General features: G+C 36.8%; 1 protein-coding gene across 3 annotated transcripts in view; it reads left to right on the forward strand.

The window, feature by feature from the left end:
* The first annotated feature begins 3,462 nt into the window (after window positions 1-3,462).
* The window catches only part of LOC119781055 (sodium bicarbonate transporter-like protein 11), a 39,238-nt gene continuing 19,101 nt past the window's right edge, over window positions 3,463-23,599 (forward strand). The window contains exons 1-4 of one of the 3 annotated variants that reach the window (XM_038281384.1): window positions 3,463-3,647; window positions 21,513-21,563; window positions 22,315-22,386; window positions 22,559-22,602. In XM_038281384.1, coding sequence (XP_038137312.1) covers window positions 3,587-3,647; window positions 21,513-21,563; window positions 22,315-22,386; window positions 22,559-22,602 — 228 coding nt within the window. In that variant the 5' untranslated portion in view covers window positions 3,463-3,586. Of the gene's footprint in view, window positions 3,648-12,280; window positions 12,430-17,790; window positions 17,950-21,512; window positions 21,564-22,314; window positions 22,387-22,558; window positions 22,603-23,599 lie in introns of those variants that run through there. The other 2 variants (XM_038281385.1, XM_038281386.1) reach the window with 2 other exon arrangements.

Genomic DNA, 23,599 nt, shown 5'->3' on the forward strand with positions numbered 1-23,599 from the left:
CCTTGTATGCAGAAATGTTGGCCCTAATATGGTCTGTTTTTGTGAAGACAGAGCTAAAAAAAAAAAACAAAGCTCCCGACTTTACTCATCTACCTACTTATATTCTAAACCTTGGCTTTAGTATATAATCACAAGATATGGTTATAAGGATAGGTTGTAGATCTGAGATACCAGCAGTTTAACAAAGTTCCCGCTGTAGGTTGACTGGGTTCAGCCTTACAAATAGGATTAGTGTGCTCTGTCATTTGAGGAAGCTTAGACTAGGCTCACTGCTCCTTCTCATCAAAAAGTTTTTAGCAGATGTGATGAGGCATCTGATTAGAATGCTTCCCTGGCATCTTGGCAAGAAAACTCAATGGACTACATATCAGTTCTGGCTTGGGAACACTTCTAGATCCAACAGGTCTGTGTTTGCCACCTCTAGATCAGCTAGATGATCTGTGACCCAGCATCTGATACAACTGTTTGTATGTTGCCATTATATACTGCATTTCTTTTTTATTGCATGACTGATTTCAAAATATTACAAAGTTTCCACACTTCTTCTAAAGGTTTGTGGGTATAAAAAAAGGTATTTCTAAATACTGAGAACAAGCCAAAATTGTGTAAGAGACCGTAGCAAATGAAAGGTTTCCTTTTTTAGTTCATTTAGAAAGTGATAGAATACCTTAACATTGGACTGGATGATTGAACTAATTTCAATATAGAAAATCCAAAACACATTTCTTGTATTCAACTTATCAAGGCTAAAAAACTATCATACCAAATAAGTTTACTTATTCCATGCTGGTAATGTTTGAATACTGTCCGATTAGGCTTTTTTTTTGGCAAAGATAGATTAGTTCAATCTTTATAGATACATCTAGTCCTGGTTTCTGTCAGATCAGAAGAAAAATCGCTCAGACAGAATGTGTTTCACAACAAAAGCTAGTTGAGGCCATTTGATCAAAATTAGATTCTTCGCAAGGAAATCTCACCCAAAAAAACCTATAGTAGAATGCATAAAGCAATATCTGGTTGAGGTGAATATTTATAAATGACAAATTAGAGACTCAGAAAACAGATACAGCAATTCACGAGAGTTCATAGGCCAAAACTCCTGCTAGCTAAAAGCCCCGATCATGCTTCTAACTTTACCTAGTTGTTAACTGGTAATTTACTATGATAAGGTTGTGTGTGAGTAATCAAGAATAGGCTACAACTTTTGGAGAATACACTCCTTGGTGAGAAATACTCTCAGTGGCTTATTGGAAGGTACTACAGAATTAACCCCATTGACAGAGAAAACCGTCACATTAAAGTTAGTAGCCTACACTTAAAATGCCTGGAATCCTCCATATGCACAGTCAATAAGTAATTAATTTGAATAAAACTACATCTTTCCAACACAATATACAGTGTGAAAAGCAGTACAGGGCCTTTTATCGGTACAGCCACAGTGGACATTTCACACACCTTTTCTTTTTACTCCATTCACCTCTGACTTTCAGCACAAGACAGAGTCATGTTGTCTGCCGAAATACATGAATGACCCTGTAGTTGTTGGGTGCATTAGAGATTGGCAAGAAGCCGAAGGCAGGTAGCTGGTGGACAGCTTTGTGGCATGTTGAGGAAATGCACATCTATTCCTTAATGTGATCAAAACAAGGGATAAAATGGTATATTTCAGAAGAAACACAAAGTTGAAAACTGTTAACATCATTGAAGGATAATTGGAAGTGGAGTATAAATACCATGGTGTTCACCTGGACAACAGACTTAACTAGAGACACAACTGGGGAACTGTCAACAAGAAGGGTCAGCCTGTACATCTTAAGGATGTTTAAGTCCTTTAGTGTGTTTCTGTATTCTTAAAGAATCTCCATTCATCAGTACATGGACACATGATTATGGCGTTTGACAAAACAAGCATTCCCTCTTTAAATGCAACCCAATCAAAGTAAAGGTTTAGAAGTGATCTAGCTTAAGTCCAGTCTGAAATCTTTTTGAGATGCTTTGATTTAAACAGGCAGTTCATGCTCGTAACCTCCAGTGTTGCTGAATAATACCCCCTCTGCTAAGCACAGTGGTCCATGGTGCATCTTATTTGATTAAGCAATCATAATTGTGTTTAAGAATGCATTGCCGATCCTCAAACTTCTTGATGGTTGTTGCCAGAGAGTGTTAAACAAGCAGATATACATTTTGGGGTTTAGTTAAGTTTTTTACATCTGGCTGTGAGTAAAAATTTTATTTCTACACTATAATGCTGTGGGAGAGTATAAAGAGGCAAATTAAAATGAGTTAAGAAAATGGAAACATTTTAATTTAAACCATTGAACATCATTTGATAAATATTAAATATAGAAGCAAATGGGTGCAGAAAATAAGAGGTGAGGTACCTGTTAGACATGTAGTCTTTGTCTTTAAGAGCTGACACAATCAGTGACAGATTGCATAATCAGGTAGATGATTGCTTCAAATTTAGATTTCATAGTTTTGGGATGTGGTTAATACCAACTGTGAAAGATACCTGTATGCATACCTGAGTTTACTCCAAAATGGTTAATTCTGATAATTAATCAGTTGGACAAGATGTAGACAATCGTTCATAAATACAGTAGCTCTATAAAGACATTTTCATTGTGCAAAGATGGCAGCAAGCTCTGCTGGAAAACGTCACTAATGAAAGAATGAGGAGGTGTTTGTTTAGAGATGGTATTTACCTGTCGGTACATGATGATCAAAAAGGCTTTTTTTATTGGTTTAATTTGTTTAGTAGCACAGAGGGGCACTAAGAAATTGTGTGTCATTGCTCTACTAGCCCTCTGTGTAACATGAGAGGGTGCTGATTGACAAGTTGGGGGTGGGGGGGGGGGGGGGGGGGGGGGGGGGGTATTGTGTGAGCTGATATTACCCTGGAAGATAGTTCAAGTCCAAGTCCAGCTTGGACTATATATGTGCCAATATCTGTGAGTCAAATGTGACTTACAAATGTAGTAGCACGCTTTGTGCACAAGGACTGGCTTCTATTATTTTTTATTTATTTATTTAGCCATTTTTTGGTGGTCCCAAATCGTTTTAAACATTAAAGGTCTGATCTTCCAAAGGTTTACATGTCATAAAACACATGTAAGAGGAGAAAGGATGCATGTCAGAGGAGAATTTATGTGAGTGAGTTGGTGTTTGTAAAAGATCAAATAGCAAACCAATAAAAAAAGCGCATAAAGTGGATATATTATCACTGGAGTGAATCATACATATCAAAATTTCGAAACCTACTAAAATTATATTAAGAACAGAGAAAGTCAGAATGTACTAAAAATAGTTTACCTTTTTACTGCACCTTTGTTTATATAGCTTTATTTTGCCCAAAGCCCACCCTAAACTTCCTTATCACTTTAAGTAATGCAATTCATCTTGTCTGTGATTGGCAGGCAAGACATTAAGGTGTTACTCATTTGCAGTCTCCCTGTTCCCATTTACCTGGGTGTTTGTCCATGAGTCCACTTCTGGTTCAGGTCTAACGAGATAAGACTTTTAAATGTTCAAAGCTTTTTGAAAAAAGTACTTGTTCTTGTCTGAGCTGAAAAGAAATTCCAGCCGAATGAAGACCAAAAAGGAATTAGAGGAGATGCCAGAAGTTACAGTGAATCGTTATGCAGAAGGTAAGCAATATGTGCAGATTGAAATCAAAATATTTATTTCATTTTCAGATTTGTTCCATAAAAATCGCCTGATTTGGTTTTACAGGTAAAATATCATAGCTATTACTGAGATTGAAACATGTGTAAATGACAGGAATATAACAAAAAATGCTACAAATACATTTGTATCATATCCATGACATAATATTAATCTTAAATACTTAAAATAAAAATGCATAACAATGTCATAACTGGTACATTATATTTCTCTAACCAATATTACAAAATCTGACTCAGTAATTTCCATAAATTGTCATGTTGAAATTATGGCACATGGATTGATTCTTTCTCTGAGGCTCAGAATCAGCAGAGGGTAAAATGTTACTGACCTTTCAATATGTAAAGTCGCTGAGCACAGTTTACCAACACAAGCCTTCATATTTAATGTTTGACTGCAGTAAGATTGACTGTAGGTTCTGACATGCAACCTGTTACACATTTATAGGATCCTGTCAGAAAATACTTCAGAAGCTCTTTTATGTGATCCAGGCTTATTATCTGACCATTATTCTGGCAGATGGATTATATCTAAAAAAAAAAATTCAGGAAATATTCTTGGTGAATTTTCTTCTACTTTCAATAGCAGGTGCATTCCTGGGGTTTAGATGGGGGTTTGATCCAGTTAATGCCTTCAGGTGCTTGTAAAGTTTTTTTTGTTTTTTTTTCATTAATGTTTCACAGTTGATAGAGCCTGACAGGCTACATACAGTTCAAGCCATATTAAAAAAAAACTGCACACAACACTTTTCCTTCTCGTCTTCTAACATTAAATTACACTAAACCTTTCCTGTGTTGTTTAAAATAAATTATCAGGGAATTTGCTTTAGGTCAGATGCATAGGGGTGATATATTTTTAGATATTGCATAATTACTCTATTTTATATTCAGAAGTTTCAGTTAATGTAATTTGGAAAAAAAATTATATTATATTATGGCTTTGTGAATCTCAGATCCAGTAATTTATATGATATGAGTCATTATAAGCAAAAATAATGCTGTGTTTTAGAGCAAAACCTCAAACACACTGCACCTTAATGTAGCACTATGGAAAAAATCTAAAATAAATATCAGTCAAGATATCACAAAAGATCTGTGGACTGATTTATTCTTTTCCAGATACCCAAAGTTGCCATTATGTGTAGCAAGGGGGAGGGTGGCCTACAGGTTAGAAAAAAAGGACAACTGCTTCCTGGATAGGCCTCAAAGGTTGCAACTAAGACTACTAATTTGGGTCCTTGACAACCTCAACCCAAGAATGCACACTGGTGCCACTTTTAGTATGTGCAGCTTGCTGGTCCTTAAGGGTATAAATAACATGAGAGTGTCCTGTAATCAAACTGCTCATGGAGGAGATGGATAAGGTTAACTTGCTTAGTTAAAATATCTGTCTATGACTAACAGAACAACTGTTAAATGTTTTAAATAAACTTAATTGAAGATTATGCTTATTAATACCTTCAGTCAAATTAGTACATTGCCGCCAATCAGTGAGAAAGAAGCAATTACATCAAAATAATCTTAAAAAAAATGATTATGACCTAAGATAGAGGTCTTCAACAAGGGGTCTACGACCCCTAGGGGGTCTACAGAGGTACAGCATGGGGGTTGCGAAAGTTTTGGTTGATTAGACTTTATTTTTAATATTCCACCCCTGCAATTTTTTCCACTAATTGAAATGTCTTGAAATGCATATTAACATGAATTCAACACAATGTATAAAACAGATAAATGGAGGCAGAAGATGTCTTTCAGTCGTCAATGCACACATTCAGCGACACACAGGAGCTCTTTAAAGCTGGGCACCATTTCATTTACAACACCTGTCCCATCAACGAGGAATCAGAATCAGAAATACTTTAATAATCCCAGGGAGAAATTACTTTAGTTACATTACACAATCTATAAAAGAGTGACTATAGGACCAGTTTAATATAACACAATTTCATACAATATATATAATTAGGGGGTCCCCGCTCCATCTCGCCATCAGTTTAGGGGTCCTTGGCCTGGAAAAACATTAAAGACCCCTGACCTAAAAAAATGCAGTCGGGTAAAAAGACCTTAAACCTGAGAGACGTGTTCTGTGGTATGAGGAAACTTACATGGAAGTGTTTGGCCATATTAAGCATTAGATACACACATAAACAAGTATGTAAAGTTAGGAATTGAAAAATCTCTTTCTTTAATTTTAAACACATGTTGGTAATCAAAGCTGAATGAAATATATCAGTCTTATTTTACATGAGCAAGAAAATACTATTCTCTAATATCAGATATTTAGATACACTTTTCTATTTGCAATCGATCACTAAAACACAGCACACTGGTTACATGAAACTGCTCTTTGATGACTGTCAGTTTTCTTTTTACTCTGTGTCATTCTTCAAGACTTTATGTTTTTTTCAAGTTTGCTTTTTATACATAGATGTGAAACTTTTTTTCACAGATTTTCATATGGATCGGTCCTTCTTATAAAGGTGGCTGGATAACTTTTTAGCTTTTGAGTCTATTACATTTTTAGCGCTGTGATGTTTAGCATATGATTAATCTCTCTAAGATCATTTTCAAGGTCACCCAAAATGGAAACAATTTGAAACAATAAAAGATTTTGAAAGAAAAAAGACAGATAAGTTATCTTTAGACATATTTTGTTGTTAAAATTGCGTAATACATGGTGGATACACATCATCTGAGAACAGACTCTGCTGCCATCTTGTGTCAAAAAGCAGGCTACTGTTTTTTATTTAATTTTTTTGGTCATATGATAAACATATTTAACAAAAACATTTTTTGGTTTGTGGTTCTTATTTGCCACCTGCTATCACCATGTAAAAGAATAAACAGGAATATTTAGTGAAATTTGTTTTCATCCAACAACAGATTCAATCCTAAACTGCTGCTCTGCATAAAACCAAAAATTAACAGCTTACCTAAGGTGTTCTCTGGAACTACCTTTAGTGTCAAACCTGTAAAGACTTTATAAGGGTTGTAACTTGTTGCACAGTATTGACCGTGAGATGGAATTTGTCACGCAATTAGGAAGGCAAGGGCTGTTTTATTCTCTTGCTCAATCATTCACTTTAGATGCTAAAGACATTTACTCGTTAAGAAGATAATTTCAGTTTACCAAAACAACTCTCAGTTTGCTTTTTAAACCACGTTGTTCCATCAGATTAAACAGAATATTTACATAGAGAAACATTTGCTTATGAGGCTCCTCCTAGTGTTTTACTTTCCAAGGTTGCTTCTGTTTCAGTGCACTTTTTAAAATGTTTATTAATGTCTAAATAAACTTTATGAAGAGTGTTTTGAAAGGACATATTTCAATTTTAGCATTGCTCTTTAAACCACATTAGTGCCATATTATTATAAACTTAATCTGCATTATATTGGAATGCAACTACTTATGGTCATACTACCATACTTGCCAATATTTGGTTGTAAAAGAAAAATGGATATTATTAAGTTCTATTAATAATAATTTCTATTGGCCCACAAGGTAATTATTTGCCATTTCCTGCCTTGTATTTGAGAATTGATGAAGGATCCTCATTCTTAAACTGTTCTTTGACGTTCAAGTACTGAGTTTTAAGGACAATGAAAATAAATCAGTTCTTATCATTGCAATGGGTACCAAAAGGCTAACTAAAAAATAAGGCAGTTACACTGGCATATGTTAAGTATGCTCTATTGTACATGAAATTAAAAAGTGCACCACTGACTTCCTCCATCAAAAATGTTCCTTGGCTGTTGGCATGATGAAAAGTGGACACAGACACTGAACTCAAAACTTCAAATTCATGCAATTAAAAAAGAAAACATATTCAAAATGGTAACTTCTCAAATAGATTTGTTCGAGCTTCTTCTTGTGTTCCAGCAAGCTGTGCGCATAGGGTTGCCAGGTACTGTGACATATATCCATGAGCATATCCATCATAACAGAACTGAGAGGGATGTTTTCTTCAGTGTGATTTACCAGATTTACCAGATGTTCAGTTGATTCCTCTTCTTGATCACATAGACGACATTTGTCTACAGTGAAATTAAATTTGGAGCATATAAATTAGTTGGAAGGATGAATGTCATTCAAGGTTTTCAGAGGGACCCGGTATTCAGGCGAGACAGACAATGGGAAGTTTAAAAATGTTTGATAAAAATAAACAGAACAGAAAGCAAAGCGTGGATCTGCAGATCTGCACTGGCTGCAGAGGGTGGCAGGGGGGCAGGGAGACTGTAAGTGACTACGATCATGTGTTGGAAGATGCTTATCAGTGTGAGTCACTTACCTGGTCCAACAGTTCAGTCCATCCTCATGGGTGAGGGAGAATCCAGCCTATGGACTGCCAACGAGATGTGGCGTGTAGCCGCCCACAGTGTCCCCAATGCAGCAGCCAGGTCAGGGGAACCGTGCAAAACTAGGACGGTTCTGAGATCCAGTAGTCTGAAACTCGGTCATGGTCTCAGATCAGAGCAGGAACAGACAGATCCAAGATTCCAGGAATCCACAAACCGTTCAGGCAGAATCAGAGTTCCATGACTCTAGTAGCGATCTTAGACAGACAGACTCAGATGGAGACAGGTGGGCTCAGTGGGTGAGAGCAGAGACAAGACATGATACCAGGAGAAATGCAGAACTTTAAACTGGCTCCCTCTACTGAGCTGGAACAGGAACGAGGCATGCTTCAGTGGATAAGCCCGAAACAGGAACAGGGGGCTCAGCGGGCAAGAGCCAAGACATGACAAGACAACACTAACATCCTCTCTACTCACTGAGAACGAGGACATGAACTATGAAAATAAATCAAACTAAAGCAAATGAACAAAAAAACCTACGTCAATGATCTGGCCCAGATAGCTTGGCTGAGCCATATATAAAGCAGAAGGAGCAGGTTGATAAGATAAAAGATAATTAGTGAGCAGGGAAGTTTCTGCAGGTGAGTAAAGTGAGCAATTAGATGAGCTATCAGGGCTGTGATCATGACACACCTGGGCAGTGGCACGCTTGGCCTCACAAAACCTGCTTGTTGCCTCAGGAGTCCCATGAGGACAAATAGGCTCAATAGAACTGTTTTTCAGCTTTTCACTGTTCCTTTCTACCAGTGTTTGGGGATTTCAGTCCCTAAAGGCAGCACATATCTTAGGGCTACAACAATGGGTGGCCACATTGACAATCAAGACTTATATGGTCCAATCAGACTTTATCTCCCCAGCTTCTCATGAAGGTGGGAGTTGAATATGTCCCTGACTGACGGCTCCAACTTACATTCCCAGCAGACCTCCCTACTCACTTGGGCCTGGAGAGTCTGCCTAGCTTCCCCCTCTTCAGGCATATCTTGCTTACAAGGTGGGGATCAAGACCTCTCCACCCCTCTCTTCACCCAAGTGTCCAAGACATATGGCTTAGAAGATATGACTACAAAGTCAATCATTAACATTTGGCCTAGGATGTTCTGGTGCCAAATGCACCAGGCACTTGGGCATTCTTATAAAGATGAAGGATTAAAAGTTGAAATTGAACTTCATTGATCTCATAATGATCTCACAATGAAGAAATTTACTTTCTGGGGTTAAGGGTCTCTGAGGAAAACCCTAAACCTCACATGGCTCCTCAGAGTGCCGACTGTGGGGATTACACTGGGTACTTACAACCTTCTCAGAGCACAAGCGCACCGCTCTAACCACTATGCCAACACTCCATCACAAGACATTGTTTGTTATGGATAATCCATGACGATGAAGATTCTCAGTCATCCAGGTCATAGTCATTCCGTAAAAGTTCAAAAAATATCCACTGGACTTGGTTTCCAAGATTTGAAGACGTTTTGCTACTTCTCCAGGAAGCTTTATCGGGAAGCTTTCTCTTTAATTGAGAAAGCTTTCTGGAGAGGTGGCGAAATGTCTTCAAATCTTGGAAACCAAGTCCAGTGGATATTTTTTGAACTTTTATGGAATAATCCATGACTTGTACAGAAGTCATATGATTAAACATCACTCGGGTTCATAGCTGGGGGTTTGTTCTACTCCTCTCCTCCAGGAGAAGTGCTATCCAAAATCCCCCCAACAAAGTTAAGAAAGCCTGGTTCTCTGTTCTGCCATTTGGCCAATAGGCCGAAACAATGCTCAGACACTGTTGAAAGGTTTTGATATTATTGTCCACTAGTGTAATTTCCACTGGGGGAGACAGGCAGATCCACAGGCTATGTTTGTAGGCAATCCCAACTAATTCTAGGCGGTATCACTACACCTCCTGCACAAGCTCAGGCTTTTACTCCCCTAGCGGGATGACGTTTCACATCCCCAGATCCACTTTAGGACTCTATGAATCGGGTCACCTCTGCATCTCACTGCTGCCCAATCCTCTTAGCACTGGTCCATTATGGTTCCCCCTAAAGGTGGTGGTCACATCTGCGGGGGCTGTGGACTCTGATGGACTGGGCTAACCATGCCGGCCTCAACCCCAGGCTTGGTTTCAGAATGAGGTCCCTTCTCAGCCACAATGTGGCGACATTGCATGCCTCAATTTTCTTCGATTTTCATAATGATCTTTGTCTGAGCCATCGCTAACAGCATTGTTGCCTTTAAAAACCCTAACAGGGGCATTTAAGCCCTTGACAACGTAGCCTCTGAGATTAATGGGGCACTGAAACCCCTAAACCATGCTTAAGTGGCGGTTTAAGGAGTGGAAAAATTAAATATCATAGTAAAATAATTCAGAACTTCTAGATTGTAATGTGAAAAATTTGGTGTGTTTTACAGTTGAGTTGAATAGACGCCGCTTTCTGATTTACATAATGCTTAAAAGTCTTTTTGCATTTTTTGTGTAGTTATGCAAAACTATTGCTTTTATGATGTAGTGTTTTTCTGTTTGTGTCAGTTTTGCTTAGAAAGCTATGAATGGGCATATAAAGTTGTGTTGTTGCATTGTTAATGTATTACAGTGTGCTGGTAAAGTAAGCACAAAAGTAAGCAAGAAAAAGAATATTATTTATAGCTGCTCAAAGACATTGTTGGTTTGTGTTACCTATAAGTTAGAGACAAACTGATTTCAATCCTAACTTGTATGAGACGTGAAAAAAAGACTCAATGGAGTAAACCAAGGTAAAATTTGTGTTTAACCAGGAGTAAAAGGAAAACATTGCCAAAACCATGTCTGTTCAATTATCCCTTATGAGGTGTTTAACAGCTTGACAAATCTAGTAATGTTTATCAAATCCCATCTAGTAGTTGTTGTAATTTTGTTTTTATGTTCCATGCAGTTAGTTTGTGAGGAGAACAGCATTCTAAATAATAATAAAAATACAACAAAAGTTGTTTTGGTTTTCAGTTGCGAGTTTCAGGGTTCAAAAAGGAGGGTCCCCATGTGGGATCTGAACCCTACGTTCAGGCAATTTGTTACTGTTATATTATCTCTACATATCAATCCTAGTTAAAGTTGTAGAGAAATGGCTGTTCTAACGGTTGCATTTCCGAATTCTCCCGAGTGGTACCTGACTTTGCACAAGTGAATAAAATGAATGTGATTGGTCATTCATGAATAGGGCGGGATTGTTGTGGCAGAAGGTTTGCAAGCAAGATTGGTTTCGGCCGGTATCTCGGAAGCATCTTGCTAACCAGTTAGCAACTTAGTGCTAGTAGGTTCCCAATGGGAAATGAAATTGAGACCAAGTAGCACTTAATTGCTGACTTAAAAACGACACTGTCAAGGAATGTTATGGACAGCTAAAACATGGAAGAGGAGGACAGTTTTGTGTCAGAGGTCGCGGATGAGTCTCCTCCGTCATACATTTTTTATTTAGAGGAGGAAAGTGGGAACAAAGTTGTTGTGGAAGAGGACGCCAGGGCGAAGATTCGTTTGGTGTAGAAGGCTTATAGCTGTACATGTTTGAGCCCTTGCCTCGCAACTCTGCAAGTTCTGTTAGCTCTACGCCTACCAAAGACACAGACGTCCATCCCTGTGAACACTGGGACGGAACTCAATGTTAAAGAAAATTATTCTTATTTCTTATTTCAACTATTGCGTATATTAGCTGCGACATATGAATCAAGATGCTATGACTGAAAAAAAAGGTGTACGAGCTGACGTATAACTAACTGGCCTGCATGAAATAACGCCACGCCCCCCCCCCCCCCCCCCACCCACCCCACACACACACACACACACACACACACACACACACACACACACACACACACACACACACACACACACACACATACACATAGATTTTAAGACAGGATTTAAAAAAAACGAAATTTTCTAAATTTTGGGACAATATAGTCTGAGAAAGAGTAGATTTATATACATGTTTAATGATTTGACATTTAAATATGACTTCTCTCTAACTTTAAATAAATATCACAATACATTTTTCTGGCCATTGTTAGGAAAGATGTTACAAGTTTATTGTTGTTATGAAAATATTTCCTGCTAAAAAATGTAACAGAACTGACTCTAGTTCCTAAACTCAAGGACTCAGCACAAGAGAGAAAAAAAACTCTTGTGCACACTTGTTTCTGTTCTTCCTTCCCTCCCACTAGCTCATGTGCTTCTGGAGGAGGTGACTTTACCTCAGTATCAGAGTGCATGTGTGTGTTTGTGTGTGTGGGTGGGTGTATGAAGTATATTAACAAAGGAACACTGCTTGATATAGAGAAGAAGGATGATGGGTTGATTTTGGAGGGAGTCTTTGTTAAAGCCAGAAGAACATGAATTCCAAAAAAGTCCTCCATTTTGTGCCAGCTGGTAAGTTCACAGGGGTTTCATTGGGGTGAAAAGGTCTTTTCATGGTGTAACCTGAGCCAACTGTGTTAAGAGCATGAGAAAGCCTCTTTACAGTATGCGGCTCTTTGTGTGGGGTAGCTGTTAGCATTCATAAAGCAAATGTTCCCTTTTATTTGTTTATTTATTTTTTACTGTTTTCTCCTTGTTTAGTCTTAAATAAGACCTGCATCTTCACTGAGGACAAGAACACATATTTTATATCCAGGAGAGCATACGGGTCAATATTTACATTATAGCAATAAATGGCACTTCCTTCAAGGATTTTAAAACAGGAAGGATCCAAATTTCTTTCTGAATAAATGCACCACACCAGCTGGAGGGAAAAAAAGACAAATTAGAAAACTTTTACATTTTATACTTTACCCTTTTTTGCAATACAACAGGACTAGGGCAACATTTTTGTTTTGATTTTCAGTTTTTTTCTGTCATGCTGTAAAGTCTTTTGTATCTTAGCTGAAGCAGAATTCCTTCTCAGAATGTGTTTTTAATTACCGGTAGTTTAAACACAGCAGAACAAAAAAAATAGATATCAAACTTTTGGCTGCCCCTTTAAAGAATTAAAATCCCCTGCCCAGTTTGTTACAGGATTAGGAAGATTAACTGGCAGAAAATGTTCTAATCTTGGTAATTCCAATTCTCATTTGAACCCTTGCATAACTGACATAGATTAATTTATAATAGATATATTTAGAATGAAGGTTTATTTGCATTAAGCCTTTAAAATCACCAGGTTTTGTTATTTATGATCAGTCTTAAACAGTAATTCTCAGTCTACCCTGTAATTAGTAAGAAATGGCTCTGTAAAACCCATCTGTCGTACAAGGATTAGTACCACATGTCAAATAAAATCCTCTGATGTCTTGCTTTGGAGAAAAAAGGCCATTCGGATGTGCTGTAGCTCTTATACTGCATCTGATGTGTCACTGATTAAAACTGGTCCAGTGATCAATTCCATGGATTCAGATAAACATACATCAGTCTGCTCTTATCGGCATCCTCTGAGGTGATGAAGTGAAATGAGTTGTAGTTCCTGCTTCCTGGTATTTGCTTTATAACAATAAAGCATATGAAAGTGTACATTGTGAAACTTTAAACTTTTCTTTTTAAATCAGTGGACACCCTCTGTTTTAAATAGGACACAAATAACCTTAGAAGCAAACTTGGCATCTTTAGCAACAATAACACACAGTTGAATAACTCAAAGACCAAAACACATTGCATATATGCATATCTTCATCTAAGACTCCTCTTTAGACGTATCTACTTAGTTATTATATCCACGGAACACCATCCAAAAAAGCCCAGTGATAGCCAAAATGCAACCTTTGACTATGTTTCTGTGTTTCTAGGCCTGGTTTCAACAACACACAGAGCTGTGCTGGAGGATGCATTGATAACTAAAGCCAACAACATGCTAAATCCATCAGAGCCAAACTCATTTGCATAACTAAAACTTTCACCTATCCACTGAACAAATTTCCTCCAAAACATAAGTAAAACCAAGCATGCTTCTCTTGTGCACACCGGACTTGGTTCAGATCAGATGTTTACAGAAATAGTAAGAGATTTTGTATGTAAACGTTTTTTTTAAGCAGAATTTATTTTTTGGCATTTAAACCTCCTTTACCCATGCTCCAGAATGACTTAATATCATATTTTCACATCAACATCATCCTTCAGAACCTCTTGATACCAAGATAGGTAGTTTACTAGTTGAGAAATGGCTTTTGAAATATCAGTATGCATATACTGTATGGTGAATAGACACTAAGGCTTAGGAGGTTAAGTAATTGTTTTCAATATTTGTTTAAGTGGATTTTTTGTGTCTTTAAAAATATATATATATATATTTAAAAGAAACGAAACGTTTTTGATGTAATATCCCAGTGCTGTTGTTGCCAGAGATTTCTGTTTGTTTTTGCTCAAGGTCACCTGATGTCTAGCCGAACAAGGATAACGGGAAATTGAAGAAAACAAAACAACCTTTATAAACTCCAACTTCTTTTTTGAAAAATTACCCTCAACACCATCATCCAGTTAGGTTTAGTGGTATAGCATGGTGTAGAAAAATATACATAGTCAAAAGAAGACTAGACTTTTCTTGTAGTTTATTTGAGATTTACATTTTAGTCTATTGACTCTTCCTTCGCCTTTTTATCAAGTCATGTCAAATATTTTCATTTTTATAACCTTCATGATAAACAAAGAGATACAGTAGTCAATGAAGGATCACTGAAAACATACTCCCATCTTGAGATTCAGCAAATTTGACTTTATTCATTGTAAAGAAAATTATAATGCTGCTCTGTTCTCAGCAGCGTTGAAGTCTGTATATTTTTTAGAAAGTTTAAAAAATAGAATCAATGAAACATGTAGGATTTGTTTTACTTTATTCATCAATGAAAACATAAAAAATACTTACATTTGATTAATCTCTTTTTTAAGGAATAAGGTTTTTGGTCCTAGAGGCCAGAAGTTTGCTTGTTTAAAACTCAGTAAGTCACTTTAGGTAAGCAAAATATATAACCAAAGAACTGTAGGTAAAATGAAAAGGACAAATTTCCTCACTGTTGTACTATTCTGTCTAGTGTCCCAACAAGTGGTTTACATTGAACCTGAAATGTGAGTTTGTCAATCAATGGCAGGTATCTTTAATGGATGGCTGGAGAAATTGGGGAGTATTGGCCTTGTGGTTAGAGTAGTGCCCTTGTGCTGTGAGAAGGTTTCAAGTTCCCGGTTCAATCCCCCCAGCCCCCACTCTGGGTTCCTGAGCAAAATCTTTTACCCCACACTGCTCCCTGAAAGCTGCCCACTGCTCCCCAAGTGGATGGGTCATGTGCAGAGAGTGAATTTCCCCATTGTGGGACTATAAAGGGATTTACATTTACATGAATTATGTTAAAAAGGTTAACATTGTTGTAAATGACTTTTTGAAAACTGGGTCAACATTTGATTATGAAATATGTTTAAGACTTTAGAGTTGTTGTCATCCACCAGTTGTACTTGAATGGACACAAAAAACAGTTGGTGGGATATTCTTTGATTAATTCTTTAGACAAATGGCTTCTAATTTAATGCCTGTCTTTTTCTGTTCTTATTTACATGTGATGTTTAAAGTTGGCTTGACTTTGTTTCAGGTGGATAATAAGGCTAATTTTTTACTGTTAGAAACTACAGAGAATAAGCTGTAGTCTGCCCTGGGAAGTTGAGGTCGTTTCCGCTAGGGCAGCTTCAACCATGCCGACACGCTATTTTATTATACCGCAATAGTTTAACAAAAGATATAATCTAAATATTGCTTTCTGATTTTAAATTCAGGTTTGTGCATGTGGGACTCATGTTGAGTGAGGAAACAGAGTAGAGTAGTAGCTCTGCTCTCTAACTGTAGACACAGGCTGCACCTGCTGCATCTCAGACGCGAGGGAGGGGCTCACTCACAATAAACACAGACTAATTTGCTGTCATCAACTGCCAGATAGGAAAAATTTGCTAGAATTGCTGCTAGTCGCTATCTTGAAAAAACTGTAGCTAGAGGTGTCTAAAGAGGTGCTTAATACAGCGTCAAAGTTGCTTAGTTGGCAACAGTTCAAAAGAAGCCTCACTGTTTGTTTTATACCAGCAGGGGCAAGTCTGTGCTGAAGGCTATAACAATATGAGGCTTCATTTTTTATGCACAGACAAAAATATAGGAATATTGAAACCCAAATTTAATTCTAGATCCACAGCACAATCATAGAAAGTTGTGAGACTCTTATGTGTTAAGAACATTCATGATATTTATAATTTTTTTGAGAAAAAAGTTGGGGAATTCTCTTTACACAGTCTTTAAGGTTTAATTTGACAGAATATGACAGATTTAGAGTTATTAGCCCTTTTCCTTCCAGAAACTTTTTCTTATAATTAAGACAAGTACCTTATGTCAAGTTATGCCTCAACATGAGCCTCTTAAGTCCAGGCACGACTTGGAAAGAATAATGCAGCCCTAATCTCAACTCGCTTTGACTTCCTTAATGCACTTTGTAATGGTGTTACTCAGTACTTCCATCATGTCTTAGGCTTGTTAAAAATGCTGCTACCCAACTTCTTACCAGCACATTTCATTTTTCCTAGCATCTTTTTATTGGTACGACATGCATCCGAGATTTAATTTAAAAAAGTTATTGTTCGCTTATAAAAGCGTAAAAGGTCTTATTCCTTCCTTCCCTTGTATGATCCACTGGCGACCTGCTTTCAGCTGTCCTAAAAACTAGGTGAACATTTAGAGGAGAAGGAATTATTTTCTCTTATGGCCCAAAAATGTGGAATACAATGTCTTTAAACTAAAAGCACATTTCTTTTAAAAAAGCATATGGCTTGCTGCGAGATGACATGCTCCTATTTGGGCACTGTCGTATTTTATGATTATATTGCTTTTATATATTATTTACAGTGAGAAAAATAAGTATTTGAAAAAGTAGAAAAAGTATTTGAACAATAAAGTTCTACTGTGTAGAAATTATCGAGGGGTCTGAAATTGTCATCTTAGGTGTATATCCACTGTGAGAGACATAATAATAATAAAAAAAAAGAATCCAGAAATCCCAATATAGGATTTTTTAACTATTTATTTAGTATGATGTAGCTGCATATAAGTATTTGACCACCTGAGAAAATCAATGTTAATATTTCGTCCAGTAGCCTTTGTTTGCAATTACAGAGGTAAAACGTTTCGTGTTGTTTTTCACCAGGTTTGCACACACTGCAGGAGGAATTCTGGCCCACTCCTTCACACAGATCTCTAGATTAGTCAGGTTTCTGGGATGTCACTGTGAATCACAGGGTTGGAGCTCCTCCAAAGATTCTCTATTTAGTTTAGGTCTGTAGACTGGCTAACCCACGCCAGAACCTAGATATGCTTCTTATAGAGCCACTCCTTGGTTATCCTGGCCGTGTGCTTCAAGTCATTTCATGTTGGAAGACCCAGCCTCGACCCATCTTCAGTGCTTTACCTGAGGGAAAGACGTTGTTCCCCAAAATCTTTTAAAAAATGGCCCCAGTCATCCTCTCCTTATTACAATGCAGTCGCCCTGTCCCATGTGTAGATACACACTCATAAAGCATTATGCTACCACCTCCATGCTTTACAGTAAGAATGGTGTTCTCGAAATGGTACTCATCATGCTTATTCCTCCAAAACACAATTAGTGGAATTATTACCAAAAAGTTCTATTTTTGTCTCATCTGACCACATGACTTTCTCCCAGGACTCCTCTTGATCATCCAAATGGTCTCTGGCAAACTTAAGACGGGCCTCAACGTGGTCTAATTTAAGCAGGGGAACATTCTGTGCCATGCATCATTTCAAACCATGATGTCTTAGTGTAATACCAACAGTAACCTTTGAAACGGTGGTCCCAGCTCTTCTCAGGTCATTAACCTGCTTCTCCCATGAAGATCTGGGCTGATTCCTCACATTTATTAGGATCATTGAGAACCCACGAGGTGAGATCTTGCATTTGAATTCTTGCTGATTGTATGTGGTGGACAGGTGTCTTTATTCAGCTAATGACCTCAAACAGGTGCATCTAATTTAGTATAATAAATGGAATGGAGGTGGACGTTTTGAAGGCAGACTAACAGGTGTTTTAGGGTCAAAATTCTAGCTGATAGACAGGTGTTCAAGTACTTATTTACACCTGTATCATACAAATAAATAGTTTTAAAAAATCATACATTGTGATTTCTGGATTTCTTTTTTTGTATATCTCTCACAGTGGACATGCACCTAGGGTGACAATTTCAGACCCCTCCCTGATTTTTAAGTGGGAGAACTTGCAAAATAGCTGGGTGTTCAAAATACATATTTTCTTCACTGCATTTATCTAAGTATGTATGACATGGTGTGAAAAGGTGGTGACCTTTGTGCTTTAGGTTAACACTTCCAATGTGGTTTCAAATTCTTGAAGCAGAAACAGTCGATACAAGGTTCTTATCATATACTTGCTGACTGTTACTGCTTGCAAAATGTTTCTACACATTATGTAAAATAGCTTCAGAAATAGGTACAGACAATTTTTTTTTAGATATTTTAAACAGAGGTATAATGTTTAAAACCCTGAAAATCTGTCACACCTACTGTATCAGATACAATCGGGTGCTCTCTGTTTGTGTAATATGTTTTTACCTGGCAAATCTTGCGTGTTGTAGAGTAGCACAGTGTTCATGCATTTTATATGGGATCATTACTAGGCAAATTACTTTATTGTGTTAAAATCTTTGCTAATATATCTATATCTGGGTGATATAAAAATTTATTACTTAGGAAGATATTTTTTTCTCAAAAAGTTCATATTCAATTGCAAACTGAATATTAACTTCAATTTACATACATTTAACATAAATACAAACCGTTCAAAGGCATTTAAAGTATGAGACATTAAGGCCATTGAATAAGCTAATTTGTTTTACTGAATGTAAACCAAAGAATAATTTCATCCTACTTTTTAAAACCAAGAATAAGTTTAACACTATCCTAACTTCCATTCATTTTCTGTCGCGCTTCATCCCTATTGGGGTCACGAGGGGTGCTGGTGCCTATCTCCAGCTGTCTATGGGCGAGAGGCTGGGTACACCATGGATAGGTCACTAGTCCACTGCAGGGCAACATAGAGACAAACAGGACAAACAAACATTTGCGCACACTCTCACACCTAACAAGAATTTGGAGAAGCAGATTAACCCAACAATCATGTTTTATGACTGTGGGAGGAAGCTGGAGTACCCGGAGAGAACCCATGCATTCTCAAGGAGAACAGGCAAACTGCACGTATAAAAAGACCCGGGCTGGGAATCGAAACCCAGAACGTTCTTGCTGCAAGGCAGCAGTGCTACCCACTCTGCCACTGAGCAGCCCTACTAGCCTACTATCCCAACTTTAGATTTACAATTCAGTAATTTGCTAGCAAAAATACTCAAGATTAACATCCAGAAAAAAAAGTAAGTGGCATAAAAAAAAAAACTAAAAAAAAAAAAAAAAGTCAAATCTTCAAATTCAGATTTAATTGGTTTACATACCAAACAGTTGGTTGCAAAAAGTTTTTAATGACAATAAAGACATTTAGAATTTGAAGATTCTCCTTTAAAGGGGTGTAATCAATGTAATCTGCGCTTTTCCTTTTAAAGGTTGGCTGTGTCAATTTTTTAAAAGTTGCCTTAAATTATTGTCTATGTTTATCATTAATTCTTGCTGTAACACACAACTTACAAGAAATGATGATACAAAAAAACAAGAGTCATGATGGTTGAACAGTGGGTAACCCTGACATCCCAGTAACAGCTAAGAATTCCCACCTTCTGGTGCAGTGAGAGATTTAACACACAAGGTCAGAGGAGGAGAAAAACGACTATTTTGGTTTCAGTCTCATGGTTTTAGCTCTACTCTGTGGAGAAGATTACAGCTTAATCTTTTTGTTTTGTTCCTATCCCACATTTTGTTTGAGATAGTTATTAAGACTAACACATCAATTGAGAACACATGAGGTATACATGAACAATCTTTTGCTAGTCTTTGTTCTCTATAAGCAATACGAGGAAAAGATTCGTTTATGATTTTCATACAATATTTGGTCTTTTTTCTGTATTTTCATCCCAAATGCCATTTATGTCATCACAACAATTTAATATCATATGGCATGGCAAGGTAAGTTTGTTGATATGCCGCATTTCAGTTTTTAAAGTGCCCCACACAAACAGCTTAGGGTTAACCCCCTGGATTTCTGCACAGACCCCTGTGATGCGGAGGAGGCCTGGGAATGTTCTGTTTAATCACGTTTGAGATATAGCCTTGCTCCAGAGCCCCTGCAGCCAAATTCTGCCTGAGAAAAAAAAAGCACAGCTTCTGCACAGCTGCAGCAGCACCCTGAAGATATATGATCACCTTAACAAACACCACACACAGCTGGCATCAGGTTTTACTTGTAACTAAATGTGAAAGAAGTTTGTTTCAGTTGCTCAGTATCTCACCTTTGTTAGCCTTTCCAGTGTTTTCCTAACCCAAATCCTCCGCTTGCCTTTTGAAGAATTTTAAAGTTCACGTTGTTACACTGGGACAAAAAAATATTCAGTAAGCTTAAAGCAACTTGTCCAACTCAGAAAAGATCTTTTCTCTAAAGTTTCATGATTTCAAATGATCTTTTGTCTGCCGATAACTTTGATCACAGTGTTAAAAGTGTTTCTTATTTTTATAACAGACCATTTTTACAATCTAACAATATCATAATTCATTAGTAAAAGGTTTTCTAGATATTGTCACATTAAAAAGATGGAAGACTACATTATTTATTGCTGCTTTCAATATACTAGGCATGTTAAGCATGAATACTTCAAAGACCAAAATATTGAATATTACATTTTCTTACTGAAAAGTACTTTTATTTGACTAAATACCTCCATTTGCATTAATTTACTGTCAGTAAAAAAAAAAACACTTCTAAAGCACGAACATTTGTGTTCCCCCAATTAGTAATTTTATTTTGCTTGTTGGGAAGTCCTTACTGTCTTTTTCTAGCTATGTCAAATGCAGTGTTAGCAGTTCAGATCTGCTTATAAGTTAATCTTTTTTTACACATCCAATGTAAATATCTGACTCCAGAAAAAACCTTATGGCATCTCTCTAATAGGGGTCTTATAAATTAGAAATTGTGGATCCTATAGGAGAATAGTACTTGAAAAAAGGCTGACAGATTGGTTTTCCTAACTAAAAAACCTAAATATCACCAAACTGCAAATTGTATCACTTTAACAGAGAGAAAAATAAGTAATTCCTAAAAAAAAATACATAATATAGTGAGACATATCCTAATGGGGTCTAAACTTTTATAGGATGAATCGTTTTTATTATTCTCCCCTGGTTATATTTCATGTGGTTCTAACATTTCATATTTGATATGCAGGATGGTGACTGCCCAGACAATGCAAACAATAATAAAAACCTTTATTATAAGAGACTGTCAGCCTGAAACTTAGCCTGAAGCTTTGTAAATATATTTACTTTTTCTCTTCCACAGAGGCCCCATCCACTGGGAGGTCTAAGAATGGATATGTTTTCCAGGAGATGGGTATGTAGCTGAAGTCGCATATAATGTTTATGGAGGCTGCACTTCTCAGCAGAGTCCTCCCCTCTTATGGACTCTATGTGATCTATATTGTATAAAATTTTATTTGGCTTCCCCCCGCCCGTGTGATGATGTGTATTTCAAAATATTCTATTAGTTCTTTATGCTAATATCAAAGCTTCTCTTTGCTTACTGATGGTCTGTTTCACATTCTGTTGAGCACAGCCAGTCCCTTCTCTCTGTGTGTTTGAAGGTTAATTAATGGGTGAATAACAAGGCAGGTGATCTCTGAGTTAATGATGGGGTGAAGGAATAATCATTGCTTAAATCTGGGGCTTATGAAGGGTTAATTATCTAATTCTGAGGTGGTTTCTCTTCCTTCCTCCCATAAGGCCCACAATCAAAAGCCTATATTTATCCTCTGTACATGAAGGAATTTACGAGAGGCTGCTGTTATATTGCTGCAGGTCTAGTTTGAGAGGGATTTTTTTTATTGGGTCTTTCACTCTCTCCCCCCTCTTGCTGTTTTCTTGTCAACAGATGGCAAAGTGGAGGAAGGGCAGAATAAATTGTCCCTTACTGGAGATGCTGTTAATGTGGCTCGCATCCCATTGATTCAAAAAGCAGTTTTATCTCAGTGTGATCATAATGCGGCAGCATCTGAGGCTCTCCAAAGACATTTACTGTTACTTTTATGAGATTACCTCTGTTGTAAAACAAATGATGTGACTGTGCCTCAATGTATTATTCACAGAGCTAAAGGATGGAGAGAAGGAGGATTTGGAGCAGGACCTACCTACCAGTTTCGAAGACATATATGAAAATGGTGGGACTTGTTCTGAAAAAGGCGACTAACCTATTAAAAGTTATTTTTTTAACTACAGTCTTTATTTATCATTCTGTTTAAAAATCTGCATTTCTTGAGAAAAAACTTTTAAAATCATGAACAAAATCTGAATTATTTTTATTTGTCTTTTTTTGCTGATGTTCTTTTGCAGACACTGAAGGTCCTGGATATGGGCTTTTAAACACAACCAGAAAAGTAAGGTTTAGTTTCAGTAAGCTAATGTTTACAATGTTGGTAAAAAGTAACAAAACAGCAGTTATTATCGAGAGTAATTTTTCAAATTAGCTTCAAATACACAAAATAATTCAACACATTTAGGTATGTCATTACTTATCATATGAAGGTGAAATTGATTTTTGTATAGAAAAATAGGAACATCTTAGTTGATGCTTTAGCTGTGATTCTTTTGCTCTCAGTTGTAGTTTTCTGTATGCCTATATCTGTCTTTTGAAAACATTTTGGAGACATTTTAAAAATGTTTTAGTTAGGTTAATTAGGTTAATGTAGGTTAATTTACTTTCTAGAAAGATGAACACAATTCTCATTAATAGCTAAATTTGAGTCCGATCTTTGACTGGACAACTGTAGATTTCCTGGCTTTTGTTTTTGTGAAACATGTTACTGTGTTCTATGGCAAGTCTTGTTTATTTCTTCTTATCTGTCAAAAGCAGCATTGCTCATATATTATATATATTATATACAAACTGTGGTTAATCCATAAGTGTGGAATCTGACAACTCATGAAAAATCTTCAGGTTCAGTCCTTGTCTTGTCATGAACTTTAAGATGAGATATTCAGATGAGATAATTGGCATTGCCTAAATGTCTTCTACTTTGGACAGTTGTTCCCATTGTAGAATAATGGGTAGGAACCTTTTTTTTTTGTATTGAATCCACTCCACTTCTGCACAATCCAGACCAACAAATTGCTCCGAACTTGTTCTGATGATCAAGCAGTTAAATGCTTTTTAATAACAGGATCTCACTTAAACCCTTTTAATTCTTTTAGGAACTACCTTGACTTTGATCAATTTAAGACAGTTTTGATTATATTCTTTATAGTCTTGCAAATATTTTCCAACTCAGAAAAGAAAATTTTTGTGATACAAAAAAACTCTGATATCTAAGAAGCCATACGTTTGCAAATTATGACACAACTACTTGTAATGCCATAATCTTCGGTTTTAAATTA

This window comes from Cyprinodon tularosa, unplaced genomic scaffold (genome assembly GCF_016077235.1).
Source record: "Cyprinodon tularosa strain WSP-4 unplaced genomic scaffold, ASM1607723v1 ctg17, whole genome shotgun sequence".
In the NCBI taxonomy this organism is placed as follows: Eukaryota; Metazoa; Chordata; class Actinopteri; order Cyprinodontiformes; family Cyprinodontidae; genus Cyprinodon; species Cyprinodon tularosa.